Source organism: Eumetopias jubatus, unplaced genomic scaffold, assembly GCF_037043125.1.
Source record: "Eumetopias jubatus isolate StellerSeaLion01/CBP00866 unplaced genomic scaffold, mEumJub1_p1.0 scaffold_8, whole genome shotgun sequence".
In the NCBI taxonomy this organism is placed as follows: Eukaryota; Metazoa; Chordata; class Mammalia; order Carnivora; family Otariidae; genus Eumetopias; species Eumetopias jubatus.
In genome coordinates this window covers 39,606,498-39,618,546 of record NW_028274814.1, presented here as the reverse complement: position 1 = coordinate 39,618,546, position 12,049 = coordinate 39,606,498, and the positions used below count along the sequence as shown (strand labels likewise).

The 12,049-nt window shown below is 36.9% G+C and overlaps 1 protein-coding gene and 1 pseudogene across 3 annotated transcripts in view; one reads left to right on the top strand and one right to left on the bottom strand.

Annotated features, from left to right (window-relative positions):
- The window catches only part of ERC1 (ELKS/RAB6-interacting/CAST family member 1), a 563,373-nt gene that overhangs the window by 138,089 nt on the left and 413,235 nt on the right, over nucleotides 1-12,049 (top strand). For all 3 annotated transcript variants that reach the window (XM_088025858.1, XM_088025859.1, XM_028121160.2), the window contains one exon: nucleotides 7,569-7,736. In XM_088025858.1, coding sequence (XP_087881984.1) covers nucleotides 7,569-7,736 — 168 coding nt within the window. The remainder of the gene's footprint in view (nucleotides 1-7,568; nucleotides 7,737-12,049) is intronic.
- Nucleotides 8,947-9,645, bottom strand: LOC114222581 (nascent polypeptide-associated complex subunit alpha pseudogene; annotated as a pseudogene).

The window sequence follows — 12,049 nt, the reverse complement described above, 5'->3', positions numbered from 1 at the left end:
ATTCTTTTTAATGGCTGACTAATATTCCATTTGTGTGTGTGTGTGTGTGTCTGTGTGTGTGTGTGTGTGTGTATGTGTATGCCACATCTTCTTTATCCATTCATCAGTTCAGTGGACATTTGGGCTCTGTCCATAGCTTGGCTATTTTTGGTAATTGCTGCTATAAACATCAGGGTGACTGTGCTCCTTTGAAGCTGTATCTTTGTATCCTTTGGGTAAATATCTAGTAGTACAGTTGCTGGACTGTAGGGTAGTTCTATTTTTAACTTTTTGAAGAACCTCCATACTGTTCTCCAGAGTGGCTGCACCAGTTTGCATTTCACCAACAGTGTAGGAGGGTTCCCCTTTCTCTGCATCCTTGCCAGCATCTGTTGTTTCTTGTATTAATTTTACCCATTCTGACAGGTGTGAGGTGATACCTCATGTCTTTTTTTTTTATATTTATTTATTTGACAGAGAGAAAGAGAGAGAGTGAGCACAAGCAGGGGGAACAGCAGAGGGAGAGGGAGAAGGAGGCTTCCCGCTGAGCAGAAAGCACAACATGGGGCTTGATCCCAGGACCCTGGGATCATGACCTGAGCCGAAGGCAGACATTTAACGAATGAGCCACCCAGGCACCCCCCTCATTGTCTTTTTGATTGGTATTTCCCTGATGCTGAGTGATGTGCAGCATCTCTTCATGTGTCTGTTAGCCATCTGGATGTCTTCTTTGGAAAAGTGACTGTTCATGTCTTATGCCCATTTCTTAACTGGATTATTTGGTTTTTGGGGGTTGAGCATGATAAATTCCTTTTAGATTTTGGGTACTATTTATCAGATAACAACATTTGCAAATACCTTCTCCGATTCTGTAGGCTGCCTTTTGGTTTTGTTGATTGAAGTTTCCTTCCCTGTGCAGAAGCTTTTCATCTCATTGAAGTCCCAGTAGTTCATTTTTGTTTTTGTTTCCCTTGCCTCTGGTGATGTGTCTGTCTAGTAAGAAATTGCTATGGCTGAGGTCAGAGAGGTTCTGCCTATATTTTCCTCTAGGATTTTGATGGTTTTTGTCTCACATTTAGGTCTTTCATCTGTTTTGAATTTATTTTTGTGTATGGTCTGAGAAAGTGGTCCAGTTTCATTCTTCTGCATGTTGTGTCCAGTTTTTCCAACACCATTTGTTGAAGAGACTGTCTTTTTTCCACTGAATATTCTTTACTGCTTTGTCAATTAGTTGACCATATGGTTGTGGGTCCATTTCTGGGTTTTCTCTTCTGTTCCATTGATCTATGTGTCTGTTTTTGTGCCATGACCATACTGTCTTGATGATTATAGCTTTGTAATATAGTTTGAAATCTGGAATTGTGATGCCTTTAGAAATTTAGAAATGTGATAGGAAATTATACTTAGTGATCTTGGACAAATCACTTAGTTTGGGCTTTGTTTTCATCAGCTTTAAAATTAGGAGTTTAGGTTATTAATTTTTAAAAAGTTTATGAAATATTGCCAAATACAGGAAAAAAATGCAGAAAGTAATATAATAAACACCATAAGATTTAACTTACATTTATGTTGGGCCCCATTAGGTGATAATTAAAGGTTCTTTAAAAGAAAAGGTTCTTAAAAAATCTTACTCTAAACTAAATATTCAGTGGAAGATCTGGGTTAAGAAGAATATTTTGTTAGAATCTCAGAGTTTTCGAACTCTTGGAGTTAGGAATAAAGATTTGGAAGTTGTTATTATGGAGGTGGTGGTTAAAGCCTAGGATTGAATTGATTTCTCCAGAGGAAGTTGTATAAAGTGAGATATGAGGAAGGGAAAATGATAGAGGATCCAGTAAAGAAAACTGAAGAGATGGGGTCAGAGAGTTAAAGAGGAGTGAATCATATTGGCAAAGACAACTTAGATGTTATAGGAAATTGTTTCCATGCAATTCTTACTGCTCGTATGTATTTAGATAGATGTATTTATTGATGTAAAATGAAAGAAGATTAAGATAACTTAAGATAATTTAGTTTTGTGATGAGAAGTGAGTAGCTGGGACACCTGCGTGGCTCAGTCAGTTAAGCGTCTGCCTTCGGCTCAGGCTGGGATCGAGTCCCACATCGGGCTCCCTGCTCAGTGAGGAGCCTGCTTCTCCCTCTGCCTGCCACTCCCCCTGCTTGTGCTTTCTCTCTCTCTCTGAAAGAAAGGAAGGAAGGAAAAGGAAGGAAAAGGAAAGAAAAGAAAGAAGTGAGTGGCCAAAAGAGCAAGGTAGCCATTTTTCTGTTCATGTCCATAGGTAGAAAAATCTTGTAGAGAAAAACCTTCTGTTTTTGTTGAAGTTGGCATAACTTGTTTGCCACAGACCTTGACTCTTGGCAAGCTAGGTGGATGCTGTTCCTCCAGTGCATTTTATGTGAATAAACAAGGTCTTATTCCTCTTGCCAGGCATGGCATTAGGGTGATAACTATGTGTCCTGCTAGTCTCTGAGGGGCTTTCCTGAATATGTTTTTTGTGGTTTGCAAAATATGGACCTCACGCAATATTGTACTATGGGCTTAGCTCACTACTAACCAAAATGATCAGTGTAGAATTCAGAGCAATTAATCTAGTAGTAGCAGAGTGGTTTTTGTGGTAATTTTTATCTTAGATCTCCATACCAGCACATTTTAAATTCTGTATTGCATGAGAAAAGCACACCAAGAAAAAGTGTATGAATTGAATACTTAGTAAAGAAAAGATCACTTAGTAATTAGAGTATGGACTTGAGTAACTTACTTTACCTAATATTTGTGATATGAGATATTTTTTATAGGAAAGCCTGAATTTCCAGCTACTCTTACACCGAAGGTTTGTGTTTATTACAAGAGTCTTCATTTTTTACCTTTTCCAGTCACCAATTCCTGTGGGTCTCATACCTGACATTCCCTCAAAATGGCATGCAGGTATTTATGACTGGTTAGCACTGGCACATTTACGGGTCACTTAACTGAGTGAGGGCTCTAATGTAAGCATGCAGCTAGGACATCTAGCTACTCTTGGTAAAGAAGAAACAGCATGAGGTCTTACATTTATTGTTCTATGGGACTTTAGTACTCTCAGAATGAGAAACATTTAGAAATGCTGAGGGATGTATTCCTGCTGTATTCTGATTCCTTACCCACAGATGGAAAACATTTCATTTTTTTGAAAGTAATGCAGAGAAGAACTAAGAGATAAGGAAATTAGGCAGTTAAGATTTACGTACAAGTTTAAATGTCTGGGTTTTTTGCCTTTATAAAAAGAATTTAATAATGCATTTTGGGAATATTGTGTGAAATGTTTTTTAGGTGAGTTTGTTTTTTGCTTGTGGTTATTGGGATATGTGGTATATGTGTTAGAAGTAGAATATATAGTATACAGAATACAAATTAGAATGCAGAAGTTAGGTACAAATGATTTAGTATATGATTTATTTATTTTTTAAAATTTCTGACATATATACGTTTCTAAGACTTTGACCTCTTTAACTGTGCAGAAAAGTCAGTGGGTTCAATAAGCACCCTCTTGAATCACCATGACTGATGCCCTGTAATGGATTCAGCTAATAGGAACCAAATCTGATACTGTCAAATAGGATTAGTAGCCACGCAGGCCGGCTTGAGCAGTGCCTGAATGCCACGTGGATAAGGGTGACTGGGCTTGTTGGGCATCTTAAGCAGGCTGGTTGTTGAATTTCATATTCCACGAAGGTCCTTGCTCTGTGGTGGCAGTCCTTTTCTCCAAATTGAATCAATATTCAGTTCTGACATTTGTCTTGTGGACCTTTTTGTTTCTTTGCATGGTAGAGTGTTTCTGATTTTAATAGGTTGGTGAAGAAAAACCAAGGAAATGTAAAGACTTTTGTCATCTTGCACTTCAGAAAGGACTATTGGGGAACTCTGTGGAAATCACACAATTCATCTTTGTTTTGCATTGGATTTTAATTCTTGCTCTGAGATCTTTAGTGCTGAATTTACGCACCAAAACTGGACATTCTTAGTGGTAATATCTCTTGGATTCACTACATTACTGTAGTGCTACTGTTTGTCAGCAAAACATTTTTTTTTATTACTTTAAGTAATCTTTTCTTTTTCCATGTCTCTGAGGAAAATTTTAAGTAGGCTGGCTATCTTGACACATTACATTTCATAAGGTATTTAAGGGAAGAACATATTTAGGTCTTCTTTGATTTCGTTTATTAGTTAAAATTTTCAGCATATAGATTTTTCACATGTTTTGTTAGATTTATACCTAGATATTTAAATTTTTTTGAGGGATTGTAAATGGTCATAAATTTTAAAAATTGAAGTTCAATATTGGATCATATTTAATTTTGTTCAGTTTATAAAACATCTACATTTTTAAAGCAAGTATAAATATTCATCTGTTTTCTTTAATATTACTTTATTAAGACCTGTTTCAGGCATATGAAATACAGATGAAAAAATAAAACAAACACTATAAAATGGTATCATGATGTGAAGTTTTAAAAATTTTAACAGAGTTGGATTTACCAGTATTTTTTCTTACGATATATCCTTTCTGTGTCTTTATTTATTTATTTATTTATTTTTATTTTTTTAAAGATTTTATTTATTTGACAGAGAGAGACACAGCGAGAGAGGGAATACAAGCAGGGGGAGTGAGAGAGGGAGAAGCAGGCTTCCCGCCGAGCAGGGAGCCCCATGTGGGGCTCGATCCCAGGACCCTGGGATCATGACCTGAGCCGAAGGCAGACGCTTAACACTGAGCCACCCAGGAACCCCCCTTTCTGTGTCTTTAAACATGAAACCTTCCATGCCTCAGTGTCTTAAAAGTATTTTCCTGTATTTCCTTCCATTACCACCGTTAAGATAATGAACATGCCCCCCCATATTTTCCTGTACCTCTTTGTAATCCCTTTCTTTTGCCTTTCCCTGATATTCTTCACTGCTTTCCCTTTCTCCCTCTTCCCAGGCAACCCTTGATCTATTACTATTCTTTTCCATTACTGTAACTAGTGTACATTTTCTAGAATTTTATATATATATATGAAATCATATAGTATATACTTTTTTGTCTGCTCTTAGTGGGGTAATATATAATTAGTGGTTAAGATTGTAGGATCTGGAGACAGACCAGTTAATCTTAAAGTCCTGCTCTATTGCTTATTTATAACTATCTTTTCTAAGTCTCAGTTTCCCAGGTTGCCATGGGAAAGTGAACTTTTCCACAGGGAGAATGCAAATGAAGAAGATACGATGCTTGAGGATAGAATTGGGGGGATTTTTAATATACTGTATATAGGGTTGGCAAGCATGTACATGACCAAATGGAGAAAGTTTCAGAAATCTGAGGATAGAATGAAGAAAACCACTTAATTTAGAAGTAAAGATTTGTAAAATAAGTGACTAAAATAAAAAGGAGATGATAAGAGGCTGTGTTTGAAAGGATTGCTCAGGCTGGGAGAAAAACAAGACAAACCAGAATAGGGATGAATGACGAAAAAGAGATGATAGATGATGGGTTGTGCTATGCACCAAGAGTAGATTTAGTAAGTTGAGAGGAAAGAAAACGGTTGTTTCAGAAATAAGAATTGAAGTATTTGGAAGTTTTTAGGTGGACCTTTCCAGAATATAACAAGGTTACCATATATCATTATTAGAATAGGGGAAAATCAGAAGTGAAAAGTATTTATTGAGGGGGCATGGTAGAACTTGTGGTGAAGAATTATAAATGGAACCTACAAAGATTACTTCCCCAATTTCTGGCTTGGTGGGATAAATGGCATTGAAGTGGTTGGTACAAGTGTAGTTTAGCAGAGTGAAATCTGGTTTATTTACATGTTTTTCCTTTCCAGCATAGTCCAAGATAATTTGTAAGTACATAATGACTTAACTACAGAGTCTCAAATGAGACTAGTCTTGTAGGAAAATTTTCCATAGTACTTAGCAGTAAGTACTACCATACACACAGTATTGGTTCTCAGATACCTTATAGCTTAGATGTAATATTAGATTTTCCCTGAGAGTTTTGGTGTACTCTAAATGTGAGTCATTACCCATGTTACCTGTTTTTTCTTTGTGGGTTGGTTAATCCATAGACAGCCAGGAAAAATAATATAGGACAAGTTCAAGATTAAGGATGTTTTATAGAAATATACGTGTATCTTAGATTTGCACTTTCAGTGTTGTAGCCACCAGCTATATGTGGCTATTGAGCACTAGAAATAGGGTAATCCAAATTGAGATATGTTGTAAATATAAAAATTACAATATGCATTGGACTTTTAAGACTTAGTATGAAACAAAGAATGTAAAATAAAATAGTTCATTGATAGTTTTTAATATGGATTACATATTTGGAATGACAGTTTTATAGGTAGATTAAACAAGTTATAATATTAAAATTAATTTTGTTACTTTATTTTTTAATATAGCTCCTAGAAAATTTCAAATTTCATATGTGGTTTGCATATGACTCACGTTATATTTCTGTAGAACAACACTGTCTTAAGTGGAAAGAAATCCACGTCCCTATTTTGCAATATATACATATATATTTTGAAAGATTTTATTTATTTATTTGACAGAGAGAGACATGGTGAGAGAAGGAACATAAGCAGGGGGAGTGGGAGAGGGAGAAACAGGCTTCCCGCCGAGCAGGGAGCCCGATGTGGGGCTCAGTCCCAGGAGCCTGGGATCATGACCTGAGCCGAAGGCAGACACTTAACAACTGAGCCACCCAGGCGCCCCCCTGTTTTGCTATAATAAATGTGTAACTATTTGCTGAATTGTAAATCCTTAGTGGAAAAGCAAAAAACAAAAACAAAAACAAAAAAACCCCAAAATAAATTTGATGTGTGAGTATGCTTAATGAAATTTGCTTTGAATGGATTTAAAAATATGTACTATCATTAGATTTCTTTGATTTCATTAGATTTCTAGTTATTTGAAAGTTATATTTAGTGAAAGCTGTTACTAAACATGGGAGATAAAGGTAACTGGATGCCAGACTTTAGCTGACTGGTCTTTGGGCATGAAAGTGGACCTTTGCTTTCCTTTGTACAATGTCTCAATGCATTATGGGATTGTTGGTCTAAAAAGCATCATATTCTATCTCTAATTTCTATTATGTGATACAGCAAGTTTCATGCCTGATGATGCTTATGGTTTTCTTTCTAATTTTAGATTTTCTAAAGCAGTGTAGCATCACTTGGGAACTTGTTAGAAAAACTAATTCTTGTGCCCCAAACCCATTGAATCAGAACTCTGGTGGCTGGGCCTGGGAATCTGTTCAAACCCTCCAAAGAAGTGGCAAAACTCAGTCTCTTATAACAGTTCTCCATTTTATCCCTTGATTCAGATCATTTATCCTGGTATCATTGTATATTTAACTGATGTAAATTTTATTTTTATTACAAAAGTGCTCATAAGGTTTTAGGGTTTAATTTCTAAATAGTTATAATTATATTTAGAGTGATATTTTATTTGATTCTAATGAAAGTTTACTATATACCTATCATTTGGGCAACTATACACATGTATTTGGAAGGGATTACATTCCTTTCTTTTCATTTAATCATTTGTAAAAATGTCACATTTTTAGGTGGATGCTCTCCGATTGCGTTTGGAAGAGAAGGAAACCATGTTGAATAAGAAGACAAAACAAATTCAGGATATGGCTGAGGAGAAGGGGACACAAGCTGGAGAGATACATGACCTCAAGGACATGCTGGATGTGAAAGAGAGGAAGGTTAATGTTCTTCAGAAGAAGGTAAGGTGCACGTGTTCTGAGTTTAGTTTCCTACATCTGGCATATATCCTCATTCCTACCATGTATGTGTGTGTGTGTGTATGTGCATATATATGTATATATATTGATATCCTTCTCACCCTTTCCTCTGAAATGCTCACTTAAAAATTTTTTTTATTTTTTATTTTTCTTTTATTTTTAAATTTTAATTCCAGTATAGTTTTCTTTTTAAAGATTTTATTTATTTGAGAGAGAGAGAGAATGAGAGAGAGAGAGAGCACAAGAGGGAAGAGGGTCAGAGGGAGAAGCAGACTCCCTGCTGAGCAGGGAGCCCAACGCAGGACTCGATCGCGGGACTCCAGGATCATGACCTGAGCCGAAGGCAGCTGCTTAACCAACTGAGCCACCCAGGCGCCCTTAATTCCAGTATAGTTAACATATATAGTGTTATATTAGTTTCAGATGTGCAATATAGTGATTCAGGAATTCTGTACATACTTAGTGCTTATCATTAAGTATACTCTACTCATCAGGGACATTGGCCTATAGTTCTCTCTCTCTCTTTTTTTTTTGAGTAGGCTCCATGCCCAGTATGGAGCCTGATGTGGGCTTGAACTCATGACCCTGAGATCAAGACCTGAGCTGAGATCAAGAGTCAGATGCTTAACCTACTGAGCCAACCCAGACGACTCTGTAGTTCTCTTTTATTGCAGAGTCTCTATTTGGTTTTGGTATCAGGGTAATGTTGGCCTCATAGAATGAATTTGGAAGTTTTCCTTCCTTTTTTATTTTATTTTATTTTATTATTATTTTTTTAAAGATTTTATTTATTTCTTTGATAGAGCAAGAGCAGGAACACAAGCAGGGGGAGTGGGAGAGGGAGAAGAAGCAGGCTTCCCACTGAGCAGGGAGCCCGATGGGGACTCGATCCCAGGACCCTGGGATCATGACCTGACCGAAGGCAGACGCTTAATGACTGAGCCACCCAGGCGCCCTTTCCTTTTTTATTTTTTGGAATAGTTGGAGAAGAATACATATTAACACTTCTTTAAATATTTGGTAGAATTCGCCTGTGAAGCCATCTGGTCCTGGACTTTTGTTTGTTGGGAGATTTTTTTTTTTTCATCCAACAAGAAGCCATAACTTTATTAATGATAGAAACAGTACAAATTTCAAACCAAGCTGCAGTTATTCTTTTGAAACACCAAAAAAAGTCCTCGTTTTCAGCTGGTTACATTCTTAATTCCATAATAGCATTTACAATATCATTACTGTTGTTCTTCGGGGCTCGGACTGCCTTTGCTCTTGACACATTTCCTTGTGACATGACCATTTCTATATCCTTAACCTCTACACCGGTTTCATCACCCTCTTCTTCTTCACTTTCTTCTTGTACAGTTGGAGTCTGTGTGTTTTCTTGAATGTTTGAGACAGCTTCACCTTGAACTTTGAATTTCTCAGCAGCTGCTAGTTGTGCTTGCTGAGATAAATCCTTCCTCTTGGCTTCCCCAAAAACTATGTAGGTATCTGAAGCTGGACTCTTGTAGACATCTGGTTTTGTGATGACAAAGGGGATATTCTTAGATTTCCGGATAGTGACTCTTGTAACCCCTGTAACCTGTCGAAGACCCAGTTTGGACATAGCCTTCTGTGCCTTCTTTTCACTCCGGCTCTGTTTTGCTTTACTGACTGGTTCTAAATCGATTTCAGCAGCTGCTGCCAGCTGGGCCTGTTGTGTGGTTGCCTGTGTGGAATCCTGTTCCTCAAGCTCTGGTACTGATTCATCACTGTCAGATTCTGTTCCAGACCCTGTCTCAGCCTGGGGCTGTGGCAACTCCTGCTCTGTAGCAGGGACGGTTTCTGTGGCTTCACCAGGCATTTTGTGAGGGGAACGTGGAACCAAGATGGCGGCAGAAAGAGAGCGAGCGAGAGCCTGTTGGGAGATTTTTGATTACTGATTCAGTTTCTTTGCTGGTAGTTGGTCTGTTCAAGTTTCTTATTTCTTCCTGTTTCAGTTTTGATAGTTTATATATCCTGGAATTTATTCATTTCTTCTAGGTTGTCCAGTTTGTTGGCATATAGTTTTTGATAATATTCCTGTACAATTGTTTGTATTTTTCTGATGTTGGTTATTTCTCCTCTCTCATTTGTGATTTAATTTATTTGGGTCCTTTCTCTTTTCTTTTTAATAAGTCTGGCAAGGGGTTTATCAATTTTATTAATTTTTTCAAAGAACCAGCTCTTCTGGTTTCACTGACCTGTTCTTTTTCTTTTTCTTTTTAAAGTTTCTGTATCATTTTATTTCTCCTCTAATATTTATTATTTCCTTCCTTCTGTTGGTCCTAGGCTTTGTTTGTTGGTCTTTTTCTAGCTCCTTTAGGTGTAAGTTTGGGTTGTTTATTTGAAGTTTCTCTTGCTTCTTGAGATAGGCCTGTATTGCTATAAACTTTCCTGTTAGAACTGTTTTTGCTGCATCCCAGAGGTTTTGGACCATTGTGTTTTCATTTTCATTTGTTTCCATGTACTTTTTAATTTCTTCTTTGATTTCTTAGTTGACCCATTCATTGTTTAGTAGCATGTTGTTTAACGCCCATGTATTTGTACTCTTTCCAAGACTTTCTTGTGGTTGACTTTTAGTTTCATAGTGTGGGGTTAGAAAAGGTGCATAGTATGACTTCAGTCATTTTGTATTTATTGAGGCCTGTTTGTGACCTAATAGGTGTTCTATTCTGGAGAATGTTCCATGTGCACTTGAAAAGAATGTGTTCTGCTGTCTTAGGATGGAATGTTCTGAATAAATCTGTTAAGCCCATCTGGTCCAGTGTGTCATTCAAAGCCATTGTCTCCTTGTTGACTTTCTGCTAAGATGACCTGTCCGTTGATGTAAGTGGGGTGTTAAAATCCCCTATTATTTTGTTATTAGCAATTAGTTCCTTTATGTTTATTATTGTTTTATATATTTGGGTGCTCCCATGTTGGGTGCATGAACATTTACAATTGTTGTATCTTCTTGTTGAATTCTCCCCTTTATTATTATGTAGTGCTCTTCTTTGTCTCTTAACAGTCTTTGAAGGCTAGTTTGTCTGATATAAGTATTGGTATTCAGCTTTTTTTTTTGACATCCATTTGTGTAGTAATTGTTTCTCCATCCCCTCACTTTCAATCTGGAGATGTTTTTAGGTCTAAAATGAGTCTCTTGTAGGCAGCATATAGATGGGTATTTTTTTTTTAATCCATTCTGACACCCTGTGTCTTTTGATTGGAGCATATAATCTATTCACATTCAGAGTAATTATTGATATGTATTTATTGCCATTTTATTACTTGTTTTGTGGTTGTTTCTAGAGATTTTCTCTGATCCTTTCTTGTCTTTTTCATCTTTTGCTGATTTTCTGTAGTGATATATTTGGATTTCTTTCTCTTTGTTCTTTGCATGTTAGTGTTTTTTGATATGGTTACCATTAGGTTTGTATATAACCTCTTCTGCAAATATCGGTCTATATATATATGTGTGTATATATATATTTAAAAGATGTATTTATTTATTTTAGAGAGAGAGTGTGAGCATGAGAGGGAGGGGCAGAGAGACAGGGAGAGAGAGAATCTCAAGCAGACTCCCTGCTGAGCATGGAGCCTGATGCAGGGCTCCATCTCACGACTCTGAGATCATGACCTGAGCTGAAATCAGGAATTGGAAGCTTAACTGACTGAGCCACCCAGACACCCCCAAATATCGCTCTATATTAAGGTGATGTTCATTCAAGTTTGAACCCATTCTTTCTTCCTGTCCTCCCTATGTTTTAGGTATTTGTTATTATATTTATATCCTTTTTTGTGTGTGAGTTCCTTGACTGATTTTTAGAGAAGTATTCATTTATACTGCTTTTGTTTTTCCTACCTTTTATTGTCATTTTTGGTCTCTCCTTTCCATTCAAAGAGTCCCCTTTAATATTTCTTGCAGGACTGGTTTAGTGGTCACAAACTCCTTTAGTTTTTGTTTGCCTGGGAAACTCTATCTCTCCTTGTATTCTGAATGATAGCCTTGCTGGATAGAGTATTCTTGGCTGCAGATTTTTCCCATTCAGCACTTTGAATAGATCATGTCACGCCCTTCTGGCTTGCCAAGTTTCTATTGAGAAATCTCCAGCTAGCCTTATGGGTTTTCCCTTGTAAGTTATGACTTCTTTTGTCTTGCTGCTTTTAAGATCTTTTCTTTATCACTGTATTTTGCAAATGTAATTACAATATGTCTTGGTGTTGGCCTGCTTTTAATGATTTTGAGGGGAGTTCTCTTTGCCTCCTGGAGCTGGATGTCTGTTTCCTTCCCCAGATGA